Source organism: Hemicordylus capensis, chromosome 6 (assembly GCF_027244095.1).
Source record: "Hemicordylus capensis ecotype Gifberg chromosome 6, rHemCap1.1.pri, whole genome shotgun sequence".
Classification (NCBI taxonomy): Eukaryota; Metazoa; Chordata; class Lepidosauria; order Squamata; family Cordylidae; genus Hemicordylus; species Hemicordylus capensis.
In genome coordinates this window covers 55,044,011-55,069,739 of record NC_069662.1, presented here as the reverse complement: position 1 = coordinate 55,069,739, position 25,729 = coordinate 55,044,011, and the positions used below count along the sequence as shown (strand labels likewise).

The 25,729-nt window shown below is 42.6% G+C and overlaps 1 protein-coding gene across 18 annotated transcripts in view; it reads left to right on the top strand.

The window, feature by feature from the left end:
• Positions 1-25,729, top strand: part of TANC2 (tetratricopeptide repeat, ankyrin repeat and coiled-coil containing 2) — a 441,341-nt gene that overhangs the window by 384,949 nt on the left and 30,663 nt on the right. For all 18 annotated transcript variants that reach the window (XM_053259180.1, XM_053259181.1, XM_053259185.1 and 15 more), the window contains 10 exons: positions 550-831; positions 1,967-2,100; positions 3,118-3,349; positions 3,465-3,631; positions 6,057-6,664; positions 11,864-11,972; positions 13,390-13,512; positions 16,129-16,365; positions 18,895-19,080; positions 22,081-22,174. In XM_053259180.1, the coding sequence (XP_053115155.1) occupies positions 550-831; positions 1,967-2,100; positions 3,118-3,349; positions 3,465-3,631; positions 6,057-6,664; positions 11,864-11,972; positions 13,390-13,512; positions 16,129-16,365; positions 18,895-19,080; positions 22,081-22,174 (2,172 nt within the window). The remainder of the gene's footprint in view (positions 1-549; positions 832-1,966; positions 2,101-3,117; positions 3,350-3,464; positions 3,632-6,056; positions 6,665-11,863; positions 11,973-13,389; positions 13,513-16,128; positions 16,366-18,894; positions 19,081-22,080; positions 22,175-25,729) is intronic.

Below are 25,729 nucleotides of genomic sequence, written 5' to 3'. Positions count from 1 at the left end.
CTCTCAAATGTGTAGTGTTGAATTTTTTTAAAAATTAAAAATTGATTCAATGTTTCGATGCATAGGATCACATGATTTGAAATGTTTTTTAAATCATGTGAACCAATAAGATGAGTGGAAGCTGAGGCAAGCGCTAACTTGTGTGCCTGCCGACTCTTTAAACATTTTTATAAGTGATGGCTATAGTTAATTGGAAAACAGGCAGAAAGAAACATCCAGTATAGCCAATATGTGGGAAAACCTACAAAATGGAATGAAGAAATCCTGTCCACCCCTATGTTTTACTCACTAGTTAATAAGAGAAGATAGTGTTAGAACTTTGGGAACCACAATATCACTTTCCTTCAATAACATTATTTGTAGCCTTTTTTTTTCACTTTCTGACCTCTGCATCTGAACAGAACAACATTATAGTAGCCCATAATTCTTAAATGAAGGCATCCTTTGAAAAGCACACTTTTATTCAGGATTGGAGGGTGGTTCTCAGGGCTTCCTTAACCATAACAGATCATGGAATTGCTGAATTATGTGTTCTTTATTCCTCTGCAGTACGCTTTGCACCTTACAGGCCTCCTGACATCTCTCTGAAACCACTCCTTTTTGAAGTGCCCAGCATCACCACAGAGTCTGTATTTGTTGGCCGGGACTGGGTGTTCCAGGAGATTGATGTACAATTACAGAGTGCTGATGCCAGTGTGAACAGAGGCGTTGTGATAGTTGGAAACATTGGCTTTGGCAAGACAGCAATCATCTCCAGACTGGTTGCACTAAGCTGCCACGGAACACGCATGAGGCAGATTGCTTCTGACAGCCCCCACGCATCCCCAAAACGTAAGTGGCTGACATTTTCCTGACTGCTGAGCCCTTCAGTCAGGCTGAGAGAGGGGTTGGCTCAGCCTAGCATGTAGTGAGCCAGTCATGAAGAGAGGAGGAGAGAAGGACTTGTCAAGAGGCTCCAGAACACAGGAGAAATCCATGGGGAGCCTGCCACCAAGATTGGCAAACTTTACTGGGGGCAGGATATGTGTGTCACAATTTTGGCTACTACAAATTAAAGTCATGGGGGACAGGGGAAGAGAGGAAGGCAAGAATGTCATCTTTGCTTGCCCCAAGGCCCACTCCAACCTTGCTAGGCCCATGACTGCTCTCACTCGTGGCAGCAGTAATGGATCTCCTCTTAGCAGTTCCATTTTAGTTCCCCTAAATGCTCCAGATGTAGCATTGCTCTGGGACATTCTTGGCAACAAAAATGGTAGCTGCCAGCTTGTGGCTTTCAGAGGAGTCCTGCTGCCACCAGTGACTTTGGCAAATTATTACTTTTAAAAGGAAGAAAAGGTTAAATAGAACCACCAATGGTAACAAAGAACCCCACAAAATCTTTCAGAAACATCACTGCCCTCTCACAAATTGCTCCCATTTTAGCCACATTAGATTTCATAAGTATGATTCCCTGTGCTCACTTTGTGAGTCTGATTACATATAAAGAGCAAGATAGGAATCGGATTAGGGTGGTGATCTGTACTTCCTAGAATGATTTTAGCCATGTCCTACCATCAGCAACATATCCTTAAAAATATCAAATAAACCCCAACTACCACCTGGTGGCACAGCAGGGAAATGACTTGACTAGCAAACCAGAGGTTGCTGGTTCAAATCCCCACTGGTATGTTTCTCAGACTATGGGAAAAACCTATATCAGGCAGCAGGGACATAGGAAGGTGCTGAAAGGCATCATCCCATACTGCGCGGGAGGAGGCAATGGTAAACCCCTCCTGTATTCTACCAAAGACACCCACAGGACTCTGTGGTCGCCAGGAGTTGACACTGACTAGACAGCACACTTTACTTTACATTCTATCAAGATTAAAATCCTAAAAGCCAGCTTAGACAATTTGCTGCTGGAGCAACCTGGAAATGACAGAATAATGATAGATTTATTATCTTTGCTTCCCTTTCTGCTTTGCAGATGTTGATGCAAACCGAGAACTACCCCTCGCCCAGCCACCTTCTGCTCACTCCTCCATCACCAGTGGGAGCTGCCCTGGAACCCCAGAAATGCGCAGACGTCAGGAAGAGGCCATGAGGAGGCTTGCCACTCAGGTACTGGGAATTTCTTTTGCTTATAAATGTTCCCTTTTTATTCCACTTTTTGATTATCTTTTTCCAAAATGTGATGCTATACCGAGATGGACCTTTGCCCTTGCCTGGGTCTCATGAGCAGAGGCTACCAGCATTATTTCATTTGTTAAAGTCTAAAAACATTTTGGATTTCCTGCCCACACACATGCCCAAGATTTTGTCTCTGCTGCAGTTTGATTCTCAACCCAGCATGGTCCCACGTTTATAGCCCTAACAGAGGATGTGTTTGCGAAAGGTTCCAGAGTTCAGATATTTTCTGAATTCGCATTGTTAGTCCATATTCCCTACTTCACCTCCCTCATTAACTAACTATTCCTTTTGTACAGTTACCATACTAATTGTTTTTCTTTTTAATATAGTGTTTAAATCATTTTCATATTATTTAATAAAGCATAAACAAAACAATGATGAATACGTATTGCAGGGAATAATTAGCAAGCAGGGATTTTTAAAAGTACAAGTCAGTGTATCATCAATACAACTTTATAAAGAAAGAACATCTTACCATACCAATTCTTAACAAAAAAATAATCTGAATTCTGCAAACATTCATCAGAATAAGCATCCTGACTGAGTTCATATCTGTTTATCTATTTTGCATAATATAAATCTGAAAATGCATGTAAAACCTTAGAAAAAGAAGGCTGCATGTAGTTGTGGTTTGGGACTCCAAAGTGGAGCTTGGAGCAGTCGCCTTTTCGTCCAACACATAAAGCAGTGGTTCCATGGTATGCATGAGTTGCTGCCACTACCTGTTATCAGCAAGAACTGCAATTTAATTGTTCAAATAGCCTGGCAGTTGCAATAGTTTTTAAGGATTTGCTCATATACATTTACTAACCAGTTCCTCTGGATCTCATGTCACAGGCACTTGGCATAGGATCCCTCCTCTTGTCACAGTGAATGAAAATGCTGTGAAAGGAAATGCTGCTTTCATGGCCTTGAGGGACTGATCTTTGTTTCTTTCTCCTTTTGTAGGTTGTTGCTTATCACTACTGCCAGGCTGATAATGCCTACACCTGTCTTGTGCCAGAGTTTGTACACAATGTGGCCGCCCTACTCTGCCGCTCCCCCCAGTTTGTCGCCTACAGAGAGCAGCTGCTGAGAGAACCACATCTGCAGAGCATGCTTAGCTTGCGGTCCTGTGTTCAGGACCCCCTGGCTTCCTTCCGGAGGGGAGTCCTAGAGCCCTTGGAAAGCCTTCATAAAGGTAATGCAAAACATTCATTTACAAAGATAGTGTGACTGCATCATCAATTTAAAGCACGAGTTAAACATTTTTTTTGTGTAAATCTTTCTCCTTCTCTCCATCCCCAAACTCTCAGAGCGGAAGATCCCCCATGAAGACTTCATCATATTAATTGATGGCTTAAATGAAGCTGAATTTCACAAACCTGATTATGGGGACACAATAGTATCATTCCTCAGCAAAATGATAGGGAAATTTCCATCCTGGCTGAAGCTGATTGTAACAGTTAGAACAAGTCTACAGGTAAGTTGAGGGTCAATTTTTCTACTCTTCAGTACAGTTATTACTTTGTTTTGCCATAATGGGAATGTCTATCTTGTGTGTCTTCTGTTGTGACATGCTTCATCCCACTTTATGTCCAGTTTTAGAGAGAAGTGTGCATGAGTTGGGAGGAAGTATGGGGCACACAAATAGCTAGTAAGCCTCTTCACACGGGCATCTAAACCTGGGTTGGAGGCAGATAACCCAGGGTTGCAAACCCAAGTGAACCAGGGCAAACCCTCCAAGCCCTGGTAGTCCAAATCCTGCTTCCAACCCTCAATCTTAACCCAAGTTAGTGCATAGTAGGCTTTAGAGCTATCCACCCCCAGCACAGTACCTCCAGTGACTGTTGCTGGTGTCTATCTTATGTTTCTTTTAGACTGTGAGCCCTTTAGGGACAGGGATCTATTCTATTTATTTATTGTTTCTCTGTGTAAACCGCTCTGAGCCATTTTTGGAAGGGCAGTATAGAAATCAAATAAATAAATATTATAATAATAGAGCTGGTGTGATCATTTATGGTTGTAGACTTCTGACCAAAGCTGATGCCAGATTTTTCAGAAAGAATGACTGTAAGAGATGAAAGAAAGGACCGCTTCCCAACTGATAAGCTTTGCCACATTAGAAATGTGTAATTCGGGGATTGCAGTGTCCTACTTTACTTGTCTGTTGTGAGGACTAACATGAAAAGGTCACAAACCAGAGAACTTCAGATATGCCTAGCAGGGCTTCCGATCTTTCCCCCCTGATGTTTCCTCATAAATTGGTTTTGAAACTCCAGGGCATGGTTGGGAAGGCATTGTAGGCAATGTGTCCAATTTTAGACAATGCATCCAAAACAGTAGTTTTGAGTGCATTATTGGGTAGTTGCTTATTTTAAAAAAAGAGTTGAGAGCGCCTCCTGGCACTTGTGATTAGTTCTGTGGTTCTCTGAATTGTGGCAAAGGAAACAGGGCAGAACCCAAACAGCAGCAGAGGAAAAGAGGAGGCAGACTCCAACATGGAGATAGGGCCATAGCTCAGTGGTGTTGCTTCTGCTTTGCATGTGGAAGGTTTCAGATTCAGTCCCTGCTGTCTCCAGGTAGGGCTGTGAAAGACCTCTCTCTGAAACCTTGGAAAGCTGTTGCTAGTCAGTGCAAACAGTACTCAGCTAGATAGACCAATGGTGTGACTCAGTATAAGACATCTTCCTGAGTTCCTAGAAAGCTACAGTGGTACAACACATGTGTTGGATGTATTAAGATGTCTACGTGCCCAACATGTATTGGTGACTGCCTTCTTTGGGGGCAAAAATAATTTCTTATAGCATAGATTCCCAGAAAATGGGGTAATCCTGGCAAGTCTGCTTGTGGGAATCTATGCTATTAGAAGAAATTATCAACCAAATGTGTTGGGCATGCTGAGATCTTAATAAACTCCATATATTGTTTTGTTGGCGTAAGCCTCCTTTTTTCCTCTGCAGTTTTCCTCTGAGTTGCAGCCAAAGATTGTGAAATGCCTGGCCAGTTAGAATCTTCTATGAATAACCATCAGTGGTCTACATGTTGTGTAAGCCAATGCCAGCGTTCCCAAACAGCTGGCCCTGCTGCACACATGGAAACCAGCCCCCATGGTATTGTACAAGAGTGCAGTTACGCAACTACTTAAAATAGCATTCCTGCACTTGCACAATGGAACTTACATTATTTCCACATAATTTTAAGTAGTTGTGCAACTGTGAAGGGGTGTGCGTGGATCGTTTGGCAGTTTGGTCCTAATTTGGACCGAACCGCTGGTACACAAGCCAATTTGGTCAAACTGATCGTCTGGGCCAGTTGATTCAATGAACCAGCAGAAAACCAGTTTGAAGTGGTTCACAATCGAAGCGCTCAGACCAGCCCGGTTCGCAATCAAACCATTACTGCGCATCCCTACAACTGTGCTCTTGCACATCACCACTGGTACTGATATAGCCCCATTTGGAGTAAAAGTGTGCATGGCCTGCAACTTTCCACTTGGGAGTAGAAAACTTTCTAACATTTCTATTTCAGTGGAAGACTGATAACTGAAATTCCTTTTTTAAAAAAAAGAAGAAAAAGAAGAAGAGAATTCACATTTAATTAATTGATTGATTTAATTAATAACATATGATACAAACAAAACCAGATTGTATAAGTAATAACTTAAACAAATACATCAAATGCAGTTCCTTCACTTAATCAATGCTGCTTTGTCCAGTGTCTTATAAATTGTCCCCATATTAGATAAATGATCTGTCTTTCTGCATTTTCCCAGTCTGGTATTTAGTATTAAATCAATTTATCCACAAAACAAACTTTGATTAATCATTTTAAAATAGTCATTGATCATTGTATTCCTGCCATTTACAAGTTCTCCAGAATTTACTTTTGTTCTTTTTTTCTTATAGGAAATAATTAAGTTATTGCCCTTCCATAGGATATTCCTGGACAGACTGGAAGAGAATGAAGCTATAGATCAGGACCTCCAAGCTTACATCTTGCACCGAATACACAGCAGCTCTGAGATACAGAATAACATATCTCTTAATGGCAAAATGGACAACACAACTTTTGGCAAACTCAGTTCTCATCTCAAAACCCTGAGTCAAGGATCCTATCTGTACCTTAAGCTCACTTTTGATCTCATAGAGAAGGGCTACTTGGTGTTAAAAAGCTCCAGCTATAAGGTAGTTCCCGTCTCGCTTTCAGAGGTGTACCTACTGCAGTGCAATATGAAGTTCCCAACACAGTCTTCCTTTGACCGGGTGATGCCTCTCTTGAATGTGGCAGTGGCATCTCTGCATCCTTTGACTGATGAGCATATTTTTCAGGCCATCAATGCAGGGAGCATTGAAGGTACTTTGGAATGGGAGGACTTTCAGCAGAGGATGGAGAACCTCTCTATGTTTCTAATCAAACGCAGAGATATGACCCGAATGTTTGTACATCCATCTTTTCGGGAGTGGCTAATCTGGAGAGATGAAGGAGAAAAGACCAAGTTCCTCTGTGACCCTAGGTAAGTAATCACCAATTTTGACAAGGAAACGTGTTTGAGAGATGATTTTCTTTATATAAATGTACCCCTGTGTTGCAACCACAGGAAATTCAGCATTTAAAAACGAACACTGCACTTTTTGTCAACTGAAAATGCATTCTCGGTGGTTGTACCATATCAACTTACACTTATTATGGAAAATGTACATTTATTCCTTATTCTTTTTTAGTTTAGTGTATGAGGAAAATAAATACCAGATATTCTAAGGCAGGTATAGAAAATTGGCTGAGCAGCAGCGTCTAGTGATCTGCATCTGTATATTGGATAATCTCTGTTGAACAAGATGACTTTTGTGCTTGAAAAACACTTCTACAAACTTGCACCCCTCATCAATTTTAGCTTAAAAGGGCAGGGAACAGTAATTGGGATGGAGATTCTCTTTTTGAATACTCTACTTGTTGTGGTGACATCTGATTATAAAGATGTAATGGGCATTGGAAAGGAGGTGGTCTTGGAGGGAATGCTGCTTGCTTCTGGTTTGAAGGGGCCTTTCCTAGGAGGTTTTGGAGAAAGAAATCAGGGCCAACCTAAACATGTCAATAGCCTCTCTGTTTCTGTAAACATAGGTCTGCCCCTATTGCATATAAGGCAGGAGATGGGGGATTCATTTTTAGATAAAAGGCAGCAGAGATTGGTGAGCATATCTCAACTCCTCACTCACACTGCATACATCTCCATAGATTTTCCTTCCAAGTTCTTTTCTTACAGCTGAGCTCAGTAAATCAGGGCATTATCTCCTCAGCTGACTCCAGATACTGGTAATATCTGAGGTCAACTGAGGAGATGATGCTCTGATTTAAATGATGTTCAGTAAGAAACAGTTTGCTTGTTAATACAGGTGGGCCTCATCTGCGGGGGTTCCATTCCCACCAATTTCTGCAGATAACAAAACTGCGGAAAACAAGACTTTAAGTCAATGGCAATTGGGGGGTTAGGTTCCTGGAGGGCAAAAAATGCAATGAAAAGCAGAAAAGTGAAATAAAGTACCATGTTATGCTCTCAAGGTGTCTAACTGTCCGCTAGTGCCCTCCACAAATCGCCGAATTCCACTGATTATTTATTTGTTTATTTTCTCTTTTCCATGAAAGATCGCAGGGGGAGTTTCTTTCTAAAACTATGAGACACAAAATGGCTCCTTTCAGCAAAATGGTGGCTGGAAATGACCTCAGAGGTTATTTCCGGCCACCTAGGAACCGCAGATCTTAACCCTTTATTCAACCGCTTTTACCAAGTTCGGATCTCCATGCCCACCTGCGGATACGCGAAACTGCAGGTGTTGGAACCACATGTAATGAGGTCCACCTGTATATCATGCAGTGCAAGCCTATTCATGTTTATTCGGAAATAGTCCCACTGTATTCAGTATGACCTACTCCTGGGTGGGTGAGCATAACACCTACTCCTAAGTAGGTGGACATATTTCAGCCTTTACTCACATATACTTTTTTTGCTTTTGTTCAGCTTTCTGGAACTGAGGAAGTCTTTAATTTCTGTTCATCATTTGTGCAGTAGAATGTATAAAAGATGAACTTACTGTAATGCTTTTATATGTGGGGCTGCCTTTAGAAACTCCTTAGACACTTCAGCTGGTTCAGAACACAACAGGCAGGCTGCTGACACGAGCTGACCAGTTTGATCATATGCAGTGGAAAGAGGTTGGTTCCGGGTGGCAATTTCGAGGTGGTGTGCGCACATCTATATATTTAATTCTCTTAGCCAGTGCGTGTCCTGGATTTGATGGCGAAACTCTCGCAAGACATTGCGAGAGTTGAGGGGACAGAAAAAATGACGGAGGTGGGGGTGGGCCACAAGCAAAATGGCCAGAAGAGGTGGCCTCAGCTGGCTGCTGGGAGGCGGAGGCAGCGGGACGGCCTGGCTTGTCCAGGCCAGGCTGTGCCAAGTATGAGAGGCGGTGGCGGTGGCCTGAGCAAGTGGGAGGCAGAGGCTGCGGGACGGCCTGGCCTGGCCAGGTATGAGAGGCGGCGGCCACCGCCTGACCAAGCAGGAGGCGGAGGCGGCGGGCCGGCCAAAATATGGAAGAGGCAACGGCCTGGCCGAGCCTGGCCACCAAAGGCAGGAGGCATCAGAAGCTGGGATGGGAGGGAAATTTTTCGGCCCGCCGCCACCCTGGTAAGAAGGACCTGGCTGTGGTGAGAGTGGGGGAGGGGGCCAGAGGGAGGGGCAGGGGGGCAAAGAGAGTGGGTCCAGAGGGAGGGGGAGGAGGGCAAGAGAGAGTGGGGCCAGAGGGGGGAGGGGGCAAGAGAGAGTGGGGCCAGAGGAAGAGGGGCAATAGAGAGGGGCAGGAGGGAGGGTGAGGGGGCAAGTGAGAGTAGGGCACGAGGGTGGGGGAGGGGGCAAAAGAGTGGGGCAGGAGAGAGGGGAGGGGGCCAAGAGAGAGTGGGGCAGGAGGGAGGGGGCAATAGAGAGTGGGGCAGGAGGGTGGTGGGAAGGGGGAAAGAGAGAGTACGGCAGGAGGGGGGAACAGCAGGCCCCCAAGGTCGGATAGTATGCATTATTATGTGCCACTATAGATACAAAATGCACGGACACACATAAATACTGAAGAAAAGTAGATTTCTATTCAATTTATACAATTATAATATAAAATATAAAATGTTTATTCTATTTATAAAATTGGGATTTATAACTTTATAGTGCCAAACTAAGTATCTTTGGCTACTTTGGGTTTGAAGCTGAGCTCTTAAAATTCCATAAAGACAAAATTTATTCTGTCCAAGCTTTTTTGAAAGTAGCATCTTCTTGAAATGGTGATTGCTTTTGACCTGTGTGTTAGGCCCCTGCTTGCTGTACTCTATTATCTTCTCTGCCACTTATCAAAATTTGATAATTCTCAAGGAATAGCACTGGATTCCCTCAGTAGACAAGATCTGGAATAACTGGATCACATACAGAACAAAAACCTTCAATTAATTAACTAGGATGTATATTTATAGCTGATTTTGTTACTTAAACATGAGTCTTTAATAGAGTCTTTTTTCTTTTTCAGAAAAATTCTCAATATCATATTTTAACTATTGTTCTCAGCAGAGTTGTAACACTCAATGATCTCAATAATAGTTAAAATATGATCAGAATTTTTCTGAAAAACATTTTCTATGTGTGCAACTGGAAACAGTTAAAAGGAAGGATTGGCGGGGCGGGTGGAAGGAAAAGGCAGCACAAGCAGCAGCACGGTGGGTGCCTGCTGAAAATAGCTGTGCGGGGGTCTGGAGTTCTGTGTTCGCGCACTCATGCGTGCACCTTAGAGGGAAGGTAGGACCTATGCATTAGGATTATCAATGGTTCCCAATTTCTTTCTGTGCACAATTTGAACTGCTGGTTTTGGCCTTTAAAATGCTAAATGTTCTGGAATCAGGGTACCTGAAGGGACTACCTGCTCCTTTTAGGAACATATTCAGCAGCTGAGATCATCACTGGATGCCTCTAGGTGTCCTCACCTAAGGAGGTTAAGCTGGTAGTTATGAGAAAAGAAAGGGCCGTTTCTGTGGTTGAATCCCAAATATAGAACACTCTCCCAAGGGAGTTCCACCTGGTGCCTTCTCAATTTTTCAGGTGCCAGGTGAAGTCTGTCATGTTTACCTGAGTTTTGGTGGTTGGTTAACATGTTGTATTGTTTGTTTTTTGTTTCCCCATACTTCCCTCGGTGGCTTGATTTATTGACTGTGAAATTATTTAGCTGCTGCATTTTCCTTTATTTTATTTACACTAGAAAGGAATGTTTCTTTATTTTATCTGCCCATCTACTTCATTATGATTGTTTTGATGTTTTCATAAATTATTTTTAAGCCACCCTAAATACCATTTACAGCAAAAAGGCAGCATACAAATCATTTACAGATATAAACATAAGCAACGTGTTTCCTTATTATAAGTTTTGAGTAGTGGAACATGTTTAACCAGCTGCAATTGCTCCTCACTGAATTTCCCACCCAAAAAAATATTAACGCGTGTAACATTGACAGTTCAGGAAAAATTTGATCCAGGGAAGTCCTGTTGTGCAGCTCAGACTCCTAGACACTACGCTGCATTAGCTCATCATGGTTAAAACTTAGACTGTGGATTGGTTTACTCTAGAACAGAACACACATGCTGCATATACACACATAGTATAACTAGTGTCCATTTTACTGGATGCATCTTGACATCCAGTAGAATTCCATTCTCTGCTTTTGTAGATGCTGTTGCACCATAAATTCTCTAACTGGCCTGCCTACCTGCTACCACTGTCTTTGCCATTTGGGGGTGCTATACTTTTTAAAAAAATGTTGGGATATATAATTATAACTTTGTAACCAGCGGACATGTGGAATGAACAGATACTATGGCTAATTCCAAATGGGTCAAAATGCTGAGGTATACTTAAATATCCTTAAATTTGTCTTCTGATTGTTGAACTTTAAGATACTCTACCATAATACTAACATATACTTCGTTTTCTTTCATAAAGGATTAAGGGCTAGACATGTAACTTAAAAACAAAAGTAAGATTCTAAATGGGTAGCACATCTGCTTCATGACTGCCTGTGTCCAAATGTTTAAGCACCATGTGAAAATTATTGCACTATTCCAAATGTACTGTAGCTTCTCTTCCAGATCATGCAATTAGTTAGGTCTTGGTTAAGTTTAGTGGTCTTTCCCCAATGGAGTTTTTATTAGCCTTGATTAGTTCAATCTGCCATATCAGCACAAGACCCACTTCAGAATGTGTACTTGTCTATTAGTTGTATATTAAACCACAGCTTTTTTAAAAAGACAAGATATAATTAGTTACTGGAGCAAGGAGGCTTGAAACGATATCACAGCCTCTCCTAAGCCAGAAAACACATACATACACACATACTTAGTTAGCCATCTAAAGCCAGTAAGATACTTTTAATGAGCTTCAATTGAATGGTGTTTAGAGCAGTGTAGGTTGACTCAGCTTGGTATTTAAAAGCATTTCAGCAGAGATATGATCAGAAGTGACAAGTAATTAAATACAAGGTGATTGTGAAATATATCAAAGTGAAACTAACACCTCTGGTAGGCCTTGTAAGAAAACAAGTAGGACTGTTGGAGTGCTAAATGTTGAGAGATGAAATGGAGTTGGAACTCTCACTTCCTGTTTCCATCATATTTCCTCTTTTATCTTTTGCCTAGGAGTGGACATACACTACTTGCCTTCTGGTTTTCCCGTCAGGAGGGAAAGCTCAACAGACAACAGACTATCGAACTTGGCCATCATATTCTCAAAGCACACATCTTTAAGGTAGTGCAAAATCCTGCCATGACATTCCCACTTTGGCTTCTGAACACTAGTGGTGTTGGTGTTTTCAGTACACGTGACTGAAACCTTCTGAGTTCCACACTGGCACCTTTACCCTGGGGTTCACTCGTTTTTCTGGAGGGCCAAAACCTGCTAGCAAAACGGGTTGTACTGAGAGGGAGGAGAGCTCAATATGTCAGGACATTGCCTAGAAATGGCTCTGCATATTTTTCAATAGCTGCCGCATGACTGCCACAGCAAAAGATGGGCGGGGTGAGCAAGTCAAGGAACAAAAAGATGATGTTTGTCACTCAGCTTCATGTGCTTCTTTTCTTCCCAGCCCTGAGAGATGGGGAGGGCAGAAGAGGAGAGAGCAGTTTGCAAAAGGGACAGGATGGGGTTGGTAGTAGGGTGTCTCTTTGTCTCACCTCCCTTTTTCTGTTTGACTTTTGGGCTGGCAGCTGGTGGGAAAAATGTGATGGCCCAGCACCACCACCACGAGGGTTGTATTTGTCTTGCCCTACCTTACGACTGTCTCACAGTTGATTTGAATGTATAACATTATTCCATTAAATGTCTGTTCTGCTACCAAAAGTCAGCTATTTCAAAGCCCTTTCGCATAAGCAACTTTAGAGCTCTTATAAAGGGGGGGACATTTGAAAAGAGGTGATCCTTTGAATGCTCCTTTGAATTTCACTATGATGTGAACCTGTGCTAAAAAGTCAAGTCAGACTGAATGTGTTCCAGTTTAATTCAAGGTTGGCCATTTCCTAACCAATTTAGCAGGAACACCTCAGGAATAGGTGCTGTTAATTAGATGTAGACAAAACTTTGGGTGACCTTCCAGAGAAAAGGATTATAAAATCCCATAGCCCCCAGAGGAAGATTTTATTAAGACATGTTGATTGTTTTATGATCTTGATACTGTTAGAATAAATGTTCCTGTCCAGCTCTAGCATGAGGATTGCTTCTCTTTTTGTGATTTCCACTTTTTGGTCATGCCCTCTGCTCTTTTGCTAATACTTTTTATATACGACCCACTGGAGTAAGAGGGAAGTACATCTCCTCACTGCTATCAAGGAACAATGAGACACTTCTTTCCCTTTTGTGATGAAATTGTGGCTCCTTGTAGCCTGAAATTCATCTGGAGTGGGGAGTTGATGTAGAGGACCTTTCCACTTTTTGAAAGACTTATGAGCATATAGAGCATATCATATAGTGGTGCCCTGAGGGTTTTTACTGAGTGTGGAGTTGAAACTGGGAAAAGTATCCTGTCCGGAACTCTTGCTTTGTCTCCATAATATTTAAAATTGACTTTGAAACTTTGCTAGTAGATTTGTGGTTGTCTTTCCCATATGTTCATAAAGTGCAAAGGAAAATCAATACCTTGAATGATATACCTTATAATGTTTCTTTGCAGGGGCTGAGTAAAAAAGTTGGGGTCTCCTCCTCAATTCTCCAAGGGCTTTGGATTTCCTACAGCACAGAAGGTCTTTCCATGGCACTGGCCTCTCTGCGGAACTTGTATACCCCCAACATAAAGGTACTGGAGACAAAAAGGTGGTTCCTATCCTTTTTGGATGCCAAATAAGGCCCAAGTCTCTGACAAAGCAAAAACTTCAAAGCCAGGCCCATGTCAAAATAAGTCTGAATTCTATTCTTATTAGGGCTCTTCGCAGAAATTTCAGTCAGTCAGTCATGTTTATTTACGGTCATAGACCAAAATTTACATACATAATAATACACGTAATAAAGTAATAATATATACATAATATAATCAGGAACATGGACTCATCCTAATCAGCAATTTCCCGTTAGCATAATCTGATTTGATCGCAGAAAATTATTAGTCGCAGAAATTTATTTATTGTATAATTACAGACTTTCAAAGACTTTTTTTTTTTTTTAGCAAGGGATGGGAGGATTAAAGGCAAGTTTAAAGACCCTAGTTGGCCACACCGTGGCTTTGGGGACAGCAGTGGAGCTGGACAGGGACTGACCTGAGCACTGAAACCCCTTTTCTCTTGTCATCCTCCTCCACTGAGACATGACCAATATGTTTTCAAATGTATCCCAACCATGAGAATGAGGTGGAGTTTGGGTGGTTTTATTTTTAAATGAAAGCTTGAATTCTCAGAGTGTGGATAATGCACAGTAAGATTTGGGGAGGTTGAAGAGAAAGCATAGGAACTACTTGCATTCTGCATAATTCCATTTACCTGAATGAATCACAGTTGCAAGATCAGAGCATTATGGAATGTAGCATCTCTAATTAATCTTAATGTATCTTAATGAGTCTCCTGAGGATGTGGACAAGCTGATTGGAACAGTGCAGCCTACCACCTGTTCTCTTGACCCTTGCTCGACATGTGGGAGGTACTGCTTTGCAGTGGTTGTGCTCCTACCTCTCGGGTAGGTTCCAGATGGTGTCCCTTGGAGACTGCTTTTCTTCAAAATCTGAGCTTTTGTATGGTGTCCCTCAGGGCTCCGTATTGTCTCTGATGTTTAACATCTACATGAAACCTCTGGGAGAGATCATCAGGAGATTTGGTACAGGGTGCTATCAGTATGCTGAAGAAACCCAAATCTATTTCTACTTGTCAGCATCATCAGGAGAAGGCATAACCTCCCTAAATGCCTGCCTGGAGTCGATGATAGGTGGATGAGAGATAAACTGAGACTGAATCCAGATAAGACGGACGTACTAATTGTGTGGGGGCGAATCTCGAGAGATGATTTTGATCTGCCTGTTCTGGATGGGGTCACACTTCCCCAGAAGGAACAGGTACGTAGTCTAGGGATGCTTCTGGATCTAAGCCTCTCCCTGGTGTCTCAGGTTGAGGCAGTGGCCAGAGGTGCCTTGTATCAGCTTCGGCTGATACGCCAGCTGCATCCATTTCTTGAGATGAATGACCTCAAAATAGTGGTACATCTGCTGGTAACCTCCAGACTGGGTTACTACAATGCACTCTATGTGGGGCTGCCCTTTTATGTAGTCCGGAAACTACCGTTGCAGCAGCCAGGTTGGTCTCTGGGTCATCTAGGAGAGACCATATTACTCCCATATTGAAGGAGCTACACTGGCTGCCGATAAGTTTCTGGGCAAATTACAAAGTGTTAGTTATAACCTATAAAGCCCTAAACAGCTTGGGCCCTGGGTATTTAAGAGAACGTCATCTTCATCTTGAACCCCACTGCCCACTGAGATAATCAGGGGAGGTCCATCTGTATTTGCCACCGGCTCGTCTGGTGGCTACTCAGGGACGGGCCTTCTCCGTTGCTGCCTCAAGGCTTTGGAATGCGCTCCCTAGTAAAATAAGAGCCTCCCCATCTCTGACAGCTTTTTAAAAGTCTTTAAAGATGCATCCGTTCACCCAGGCTTTTAATTAATATTGTTTTAACTGTTTTAATGTTGTTTTAGAATATTGTTTTAAAATTTTTAAATGGTTGTGTTTTCAATTTCTTTGTCTTTTTGTGTTTGTGTTTTTAACTAATGTTTTATTTTCTGTTTTTATTTTGTTGTAAACCGCCTAGAGACATGAGTTTTGGGCGGTATAAAAATATGATAGATAGATAGATAGAGGAGTGGCAATATTAATGCATACTCTAAAAAGTAAGCATTAGTATTGCTTTTCTCCCAATAATCAAGTCCAACACTGTGATATCAGTGATATTGCTGAATTTCATAAGTCCTTAGTTTACCTTGTTGCCCTGGTGGCAGCAATATCAAGGACTTTTACCAGCCTTCCAGGTGCCAAGGAGGAGAGGGGAAGAAGGGAAGAGAGGATGAAGTATGGAAATAAGAGAGAAGTCCCTCTCTCTTTCCCTGCTGTGGCCACAGCATCCAGCAGAGAGGTGGGGGAAGGCTGGAGTGTGGTGGGGGTGGAATCTCCTGCTGCTGAAACAACTACAACAGCAGCTACCTGAAGGGGGTTTAAGAGCTCATGGGTGACAACAGTTATGAGCACATTTAGAACTTCTTGGGAAGGCAAACCTTTCTCTCTCCATTTTGCTCAGAATTGCCTGTCCCAATCCAAACTGAAGCTTGGAGAAGCTTGCCCATCACAAAATACTTTCCCTCAGAAAGCTGAATTGTGCTGCAGAACTAACTCTAAGAAATATTGCTCTAATTCATTCCCATTTCTGTGCTGCTTTCTAGGTCAGTCGGCTGCTGATCTTGGGAGGTGCCAACATCAATTACAGGACTGAAGTTCTGAACAATGCCCCTATTTTATGCGTCCAGTCTCACCTTGGTTACACTGAGATGGTGGCTTTGTTGCTGGAGTTTGGAGCAAATGTTGACGCTTCTTCTGAAAGCGGCCTGACACCACTGGGATATGCTGCTGCTGCTGGCTACCTAAGCATTGTTGCACTCTTGTGCAAGAAGCGAGCCAAGGTGGGGGGTTCGCTGATGGCTGTCTGACTCTCAAGCTTCATTTAGAGTGTCATGGGTGGACTGTCCTTGTTGTCTTTGGTGAGGTGGGTGTGGGCGTAGTGGTGGTGGGAGATCTCAACTGTTCCCTAGATTATTTGAACTGGGTAATCAACTTGTTCCTCCAAATGGAGTGTCATCAATGGAAAAATAAAAGAACAGCAAACCTAGTTTGTACTCTTGCAGCTGTGCCACCTTTCAGTTCTCTGCTCTCTGAGGTGGTGACCAGCATGAAAACCACCCATCTCCATAACATCCCTGGGGCTGCCTTTCATGTGTGCAGCAGCCCCAGTGGGTTGAACATGCCAACTTTCTATTGTGCAGCATGTCAGCCATCTCTCCCTGATGGCTAGAAATTTACTTTCTTCTTGGATGGAAACGCACCCTCAGAAAGCTAACCACTTCCTGTTAGTTTCCTTGAGGTTGGCATATTGCCCACTGTTAATATGCTGTATTTTGGCCAACGCAGGATGCCTCTGAGTACCAGTTGCAGGGGAGTAACGGCAGGAAAGAAGGCATGCCCTCAACTCCTGCCTGTGGCTTCCAGCAGCATCTGGTGGGCCACTGTGCAAAACAGGATGCTGGACTAGATGGGCCTTGGGCCTGATCCAGCAGGGCTGTTCTTATGTTCTTAAAGTTGGAAAGTCTGTTGTTGTATTATTGGTGGCCTTCACCACTGCCACCAAGTATACTGTTGGTCCCTCCACCACCACTGCCCGGCCTCTCAAACCTCAGTCTTATTCACAGTTACCTAGGGTGGGGAAACAGACAGCAGCTACAAGTTTTTAACTTCAAAACAAGAAAGCTTGACTTTAAAATAGTTCAATTCAAAACAGTAGTTCTTGTACAAAACAGCAGCCACATGAGCACAAGGAAGAAATAAAATATGAGCAGAACACATCTAATCAGTCCTGCACAAATACTGGGCCCTCTCCCAGAGTCCTCACCCAGAGTCCTCTTGCAATCACCCCTAGTCAGCTTCTGCAGCAAGCCTGGCTTATCCCTGGCTCAGCCTCAGGTCCTGCTCTTCCTTCCCAGTTCTACGGGTTCAGTCCTAGACTGCTTCTTCAGCTGCTTTAGGAGTGATTTGGTCCTCCAGAATCACAACTCTCCCAGTGAATTATCAGCTTTCTTTCCAGCACCAGTTCTGATTCTCAATCAGAGCAACTCCTTCTCTTGAACTCTCTTTAGCTCTCCTACTTGCATTGCACTAAACTCTGCTGAAGGCAGCCACTTTATATTTTCTTTCCCCCTCCAAATTTGTTCAAACAAACCAATCATCAACACAAGAAGTTCCCACCATTATTTTAAAACCTATCCAATCAAATCAAACCCTCTCTTGCCTCCAAAATCAAACCAGTGTATTTCTTCCTCCTCCAAAACCAAACAGTAGAACAGGAGCTGTGAACTGTTGACTGTTGACTTTTTAACATTGGGAGTAAGCAACACAATTGCACTACAGAAGTCTTGTATACAAAAAGAGCAGGCCTAATTCCTTCAATTAACCACCGGTCCTTTTTAAAAATACATTTCAGGTTGCTTGCACCCCTTAGAATTTTCCCTCTCCTTTTTCCCCCCTCAGTTGACCCAAGCAGGCAATTTCTGGACAGTGATCACTAAAGCTGTTTTTTGTACATGATATTCCAGTTGCAATAGAAGTCTAATAGTGCTGCAGAGTATGTCATGAATGAACTGGCATCTTGGTAACAGTTTGCTCATGCTGTCTTGAGCTCTTGATCCTCTGAATTCGTAACATGGATGTATTGTATTTATAGAACACAATTAGTGCATTTGCTGCTTTACAAAGTAAAATAAATAAGACAGAAACCTGTCCCAACATCCTTACAATATAATCCTACAGTTATTGTACTTTCCAGCCTATGCCAGGCATAACTTTGCACTGAACTGGAAGTCTTCTTTTGCTGCTGCTGTTAATATTGGAAATCCTGGAAAGTTAAAACATGTCCTGTAAGAAATTAAACACTTAACACCCATTAGCTTGAAGGCACTACTGGACAGGGTCAAAGTTTAAGTCCATTTAAGAAATTACGCCCATCTTTATTTTAAATTTAAGTCCATCTTTAGACATTACATGCAGATGTACCCACATTACCTTCTGATGAGCTTTGTGTCCAGTGCTTTAAGTGGTGTTATAGGGTCACTGTGTCAATCTGTCTCAGAGAATGACAGAGAGAATGTTGCTGCTAAAACTGAAACTGTGGTTTTCAGTGGATATTTTGCTTGTTCTTGGGAGGTATGTGAACACTGGGAGATTTCCTTCAAGGCAACCTTGCTGGCTGGCATGGCAGTCAGTTTTTTTTAAAGGAGGGGATGATGGTGTGATGACTCCTTCGAGAATGTTTCATATGAATGTAGCATTCATATGAAACAGGGACTAAGAAAACAGGGACTGGAATCAAAGTGATTGGCCTGCTCATTCATAACTGTTGGGTTTAATTTTATTTGATTTTTTTTTCTTTCTTTCCTGGCAAGGTGGATCACTTAGACAAGAACGGTCAGTGTGCCCTGGTACACGCAGCCCTCAGAGGCCACCTTGAGGTTGTCAAGTTCTTGATTCAGTGTGATTGGACAATGGCTGGACAACAGCAGGGGGTGTTCAAAAAGAGCCAAGCCATCCAGCAGGCCCTCATTGCTGCTGCCAGCATGGGATACACAGAGGTAAGTTGTTGCTGAATCTTTACTGAATCCTTATTAGTCAGGTAGCCTATGCTAGAAGGCAAAATACTGAGCAAGAAAGGGTTTTAAAAGTTTGCAATGGGTGAGGAATATGAATCAGTATCTTGTCTCCTCCTCTTAATGGAGTCCAGTGTGACAGAGTGGAAACTTGTATTCAGAATCCAGATGTGAGAAATAGCAACCTCCCTGGTTTACCGCACCTTACAGTTGTTTTTACTGTCCATCAAACAGAACTTGTTCTTTTTGAAAGGGAAAGACAGCACATTTACCTCTGTGGGCAACATATATTAGACAGCTCACAAGCTTTTTATTAAGCTTACTTTAAGTAGACGATGAGATCACCTAGCATTGTGTGTGTGTCCCTATCAAGTTCGCAATGCCTGGACCAATATGAACCAAATTTGCTGCATCTGTAGGGGCACATAAGGACACCTCAATGGCGTGTTGTGATGATGTCATCCACCCCGCTTCAAGATGGCGGACATGTAAACATTTGAGGCGCAAGTGGGCTAGCTTGTGAATCGCCTAAGCAATTTGAACCAGATTCTCTACAGCTGTAGGGACACATAGGGACGCCTCAGTGGTGTAGTTTGTAATGATGTCATCCACCCCATTCCAAGATGGTGGACTCATGAACACTTGAGGCACAAGCGGGCTAATTTGTGAACCACCTAACCAATTTGAACCAAATTTGGTACAGTTATAGTGAGTGACACACAGGGACACCTCGACAGCATAGGTTGTGATAATATCATCCACACTGTTTGAAGATGGTGGATGCATGAACATTTGAGGCACAAGTGGAACTTGTGAACCACCTCACTGATTTGAACCAAATTTGCTAAAGATGTAGGGACACATAGGGATGGCTCAAGGGCATAGTTTGTAATGATGTCACTCTCCCTGATTCAATATGGCAGACACATGAACATTTGAGGCGCAAGTGGGCTAACACTCCATCCAAGGAGGGTCTTCAGTTTCAGACATTCTTGTAAAGTTCTAGCTTGAAACAAGCCAAATTTCATAATTTTTAGTCATTTTTCACAAAAATTTCAAAATTCACCAAAAATCAGGAAATGTACCAATTATCATTAAATGTATTGCAGGGGCCCCTGACCTCTTTCCCCATGTTTGTGGCAAGCTTCAAGGCTCTAGGACCAACTGGTGATTTTTGGTGATCCCACACACACACAATTTGCCCATTCACCACGGCAGGGTGGGGGGGGGGATGGTGCCACTTTGAGAATTCCAAAATTTTTGAAGTATTTCCGAAATTAATTTTGATATTTTGGAATTAATTCTGACTTTACCTATTTTTACTGATTTGGGGCAGTTTTGGATAAAATCCGAATGTTCAAATCTGAATTTGCACATGCCTAATATATGCAGTTTCTCCAGGGCACTTTCTATTCTAGCTGTTCAGCAGCAGCAAAATGCCTCCATTCAGGCAAGTTGCATTCAAAACATAAACAGCAGGGGGAGCAGTCTCATGGAGACTAACAACCCGAAAAAACAGCAACTTTCTTACGCCAGATATACCACGTCCTAGCTCTATAGTGCAGTGATTAAATTCGAAACAAGGCATTGGAAATGTGAATGGCACCCTGCTGTCCATGTAGGAACTGCAGTGTCACAACACAGAAAGTGTGGAAGCACACTTCCGAGATACGTGACCCGTTGCAGGGTCTAGTCTGGAAAGCGCCCAGGAAAGACTGCATATTGCATACCAACCACACTTAAATGAATGTATGCCAGAAAATGTATAACTGACCACTTTGATAAGATTCCATACTCATCTTACTACATTGGTTTCAAAAAGAGACTAATTGGTTGTGCAATTTAATACGTACTTGTCATACAATCAACCCTATCACATGATCATCTGGGGGTGGTTTAAGGGAGGGAAGAGCCCAAACTCAGATCTCCACATAGAAGTAGTGGCCCCATGTGTCTCTACAAAGATTGAATAATTAATAAATAAACTCACCCCACAGATGAGTGACTATCCTGGCATTTCAGGAAGAGAAAACAAAGCTGGTCCACTGATGGCCAGCTTCATCATAGAGTCCTGAGGCTAGAGGTGCCAGGCGTAGGAGATCGAACTCTCCTCTGACAGGCCTCTCCAGCCTTGAAACTGCCACCTTGACCATAAAGATGGCTACCTGCTGCCTTGGACCCATTTTCAGCACCAATCTCTGCACATGATTGGCAAACCGAGGTATAGGGACTTCTTGTTTTCGCCAACCTGGGTTAAGACCTGGGGAGAAAAGTAAGGGTACCCTGCTATGCATGAATTGGGTTTGCAGGTGTTGTATGGGTTCACATGTGCCTGCAAACCTGGGCGACCTGCCTGTTAGCCCCTTTCTGCAGCTCATGTGTTTTGACCTTAGTATGTGACTTGTTTGTTAAGCTTCATACTCCTTACCTTTATGTCCTGAGACTGTCTATTTATTTATTAATTTAATTTAATTTAATTTAATTTAATTTATATACCGCCCTTCCAAAATGGCTCAGGGCGGTTTACAATTAAAACAACTTATAAAACAATGAAAAGCTAAAACAAATTAAAAACAATAAAACAACTAACAATTTAAAAACATTTTAAAACAAAAATTAAACATTGTCCCCAGACCCCAGCTCAAGAAAACACGTAGACTTAGTATAGAGGAAAAGGGCCACAACTTTGTTAACTATTACACAAAGCATGGCAGACTGGAACACCAGGTGATTAATCACCCTTAGAGAACACCCTTATTTGTACCTGGTGCCATGGTTTTCAAAGGTTGTAGGGCTGATTTTTCCTTGTAAAAGCAAAGTTATTTTAAGGAATCTGAGATTAATGTTTCCTTCACTCTTGAGTACCACACAGGAAATTTGTTCACTCTTTGTTTCCTAATGTTTGTTCAGTTCTCATCTCAGATATCAAGAGCTTATTTCTAACATGTAGGAGATTCATTAACTGATCAGTTTGTTTATTTTTAGATTGTCTCTTACCTACTTGATCTCCCAGAAAAAGATGAGGAGGAGGTGGAGCGAGCACAAATCAACAGCTTTGACAGTCTTTGGGGAGAAACAGGTAAATTCTGTAGACAAATTGTCAGAGGTGTATCTAGGGGAAATAGTGCCTAGGGCAAGCACTGAAATTGCGCCCCTATCCAGACATCTGACACCCATCTTTCAGATAGCTTTAAAATAATATCAGCTCAAAAATACAAGTTCAGGCATTTTTAGGAGAAACAGGTTGTAAGCAACACACACATGCATACACACACACACATACAACCACACATGTGGCACATATGTGCCAGTCACCTTCCCAAGGAAACACAACACATCCATGTGCTGGGATGCCTCCATAGAGCTAAGCAGTGAAAGCTCTCTTTAGTAAATGCTCTGCCACCTCAGCACACATCACTACAGGTTGCTGCCTCCAAGAAATTCAGAGAGAGGTTTTTTCTGTCCAAACAGCTTTTGCCTTAAAGAGAGATGGCTGCAATGCGAAATCCTAGGGGCCCCAAACAATCTGAAATTATCCAGCAGCTTACAATAGGCTTGGATCCAGCAGCCTTATCAGGAAGAAGGTGGAAGTTGCAACTAGCCACAGAACAGCAAAACAGTGTGATATTCAGTTTTGTGTTGTTTTTAAAGCACCACAGAAGTTAAAGGCAGGCACTTTCCAAATTTGAAATCCCACAAACTTTATAATCAGGTTGCTTGACAAATATTCAGATAAAGATAGAGCTCTGTATAGAATTAAACAGCATGCAAGTGAATATTTATATTTTATTCCTTGCCTCTCCCTCCCACCCTTCAGTTTTGCTAGCTTACAAGGTATTAACCAACATTGTCTTTTTAAGGGCTGTTTTGTCCACTTACTTTTGTGCCATTTATATCTGTTTTTTAAATGCTTGGATCTCTTGCCAACAACTTTGCATTCTTCTGACTCCCTAGATCAGGGAAAAATCTAGACTTGGGTCTCGCCGAGGCCATTTGAGCATGTGTGGCAGCCATTCTTGTTTTCAGCAGCCTTTTTTTAATTTTTAAAAAATGGCCACCGCACATGCTCAAATGGTCCCTGCGAGGTCCTATGCCTTGCCAGGCCTCACAGAGGCCTTTTGAGCATGTGCGGCGACCTCCAAAATGGCCGCTGCACTGATCTTTGTAGGCCCAAACAGACCTGAAAATTAGCCCAAGACAGGCTGCGGCAGTGATCTAAGAAGCCGGAGGGGGGTGGGGGAACCTTTGCAGATCCCCAACCCCACCCCGTGGCCCTTAGGAAGCTCCCCGAAGGGGCTTCAGGTTAAAAAATTTTTTAAAAAAAAAATCTGTGAATTGGGGAGGGGTGGGGGACAGCACGGCACTGGCGCCCCCGCCCCAGTGGCACCTAGGGCATATGCCCTGGCTGCCCCATCCCTAGTTTTTCCTATGCAAATTGTGCCTTCCCACATATACATTGAATATCCACGTAATATACTTGAGAGAGATTGGTTATCCTGTAAGAAATTCACTGCATCGGCCAGAAAAAAAAACCCTTTCAGTTTCTTAATTATCAGAGTGTTGTATATTGCTTGCTACTGTTTCATTTAAGTGAATGTTTTCAAATGTCAATTGGTTAAGTAACCGAAGGACCTGGAGAAGCACAGGCATTTATGCTGATGCAGAGAATAGCTCTGTGAGTGTCTCTCTAGCCACAGCCTCAATCAAAGGCACTGAGGTATAAGGGGACAGGAAGGTTGCCTTCTCTTTCTTGCTCTCTGAGGCTCATCTGCTCTGACATGGGGCTTAATAGCCCTCTGTGACTTATGCCTGTTTAATTATCAGCTGGCCATTTACTGTTAAGTAGCCCTTTGCACCCTGAGCAAGTCTCTGCACCCTGATCAAGATCCCCTTCTGTGACAAGGAACATTCCAGACTCACCCCCTCTCTCTGCTCCGCTCCTCACTTTGCTCCCACTGGCACTGCTGACAGGTTGTCAGCTTCTATGACTCCATCCCCATCAATGTGCTCGGGCCCGCGCCGCTCCCACCCCCGGCCGCATACATTGGCGGCTAAAAATAAGCCCATGTGGGCATGGCCAGGAGCAGATGTTGGCCCACTGGGAATACAAGCTCCTTTGCAGGAAGCACTTTTTGTGGATATGGGCAGTCATTTTGGCAAATTCATGGCGTATTTCTAATTTCAGCTTAAAGATTAATTCAGATTAATTTCAGGTTAAAGATACTACAATGAGTATTTACATGTTCAGCAAAAGTGCTCAAAGAGGCTTGCATAAATGGATAAGATGATTCCCTTTCACAAAAGGATTTACAATCGAAAAAGAAATATAAAATAGACACCAGCAGCAACCACTGGAGGGACACTGTGCTGGGGTTGGATAGGGACAGTGGCTGCTCTGCCCACCACCATCACAGGGCGGGGAGGGGAGGCCTGCTCAGCTCATCCCCCACTGCCCAGTTGCACACATTGGAGGCTAAAAATAAGGTAACTTTTGGCAGTTAGGTGGGACAGCGGCAGGAGCCCCCCCTTAAAATGCAGAGGGGCCTCATGGGGCGGGGCTCATGGCGGGGGCGGTCCAGCTGCCAATTTTACTTAGTTGCGCCATTGGACCCATCCCATGCTCTGATCTCAGGAGAGGACACAATTAGATAACTAGACTAGATATAGGGACTGCAGACCCATCCAACCAGCATAAGAAATTCCAGTTTATATTTTGAAAGCACATACAACCAACTGTGGGTTTAGAAACATTTGAGCATTTGATGGCACCAATCAGTAAAGGATCAGATGTGATTCTGAAATCTGTGGTAAGACTTTTCTAGTGGTGACTTAAATTTTTCGTATTCAGAACAAGAGCGATAATAAAATAAGTACATTATATCCATTGACCATTGTCCTGAAAGTTTGTATGCATATTAGTTGTATACTATTTAGATATTTAGTTTTATGCTCTTCTTACTTCTAATCTCTCTGTGTGTGCTTCAAAAGTAGTCCATTTTTGCTTGAATGGCTTTTCTAAGTGTGTGGTCTTGCTAGAAACGAAATCTGCCATCTCTGCCATCCCTTTGGTGAAGCCAATCTTCTTTTGGCTGTACGTTGATACTTAGAACAATGTTGGTTTGTTCTTAATTTAACATATTTGTATACCACCCAAAACTTACATCTCTGGGCGGTTAACAAACATGTTCTAAGAAACGGATACAGCTCTTTCCTTGCCTAAGTTTTTACTCCTAGCCCAAGAGAGCAACAAGGAGTTTGCTAAAGAAGCACAACATTTTGAGAGATAATTGTTAGAAATTAAAGCTCTTTGACCGTCGAGCTATACAAAGCAACCTTTTCGTGCAACCTATATATGGAGTTATCATTTTCTAAGCAGGGCATGGTATTTTACAACTATATAAATCTATATAAACAAAAATGCTTTGCTCATTATACTCCTGCTCCCTAGTTTCCTCATAGCTGTTGCATGTTTGTGGTCAAATCAACTGCCTTGCATAATTACATTTTCTCCCAACTTGGTGCCATGTTGCACCATAACCTAGGAATGCTGACAGGAGAATAAAGCCCAATGCAATAAATGTGTTGGAATACTTACTACTTTCAAATATCTGTGAGAAATATGAAACCATAGATG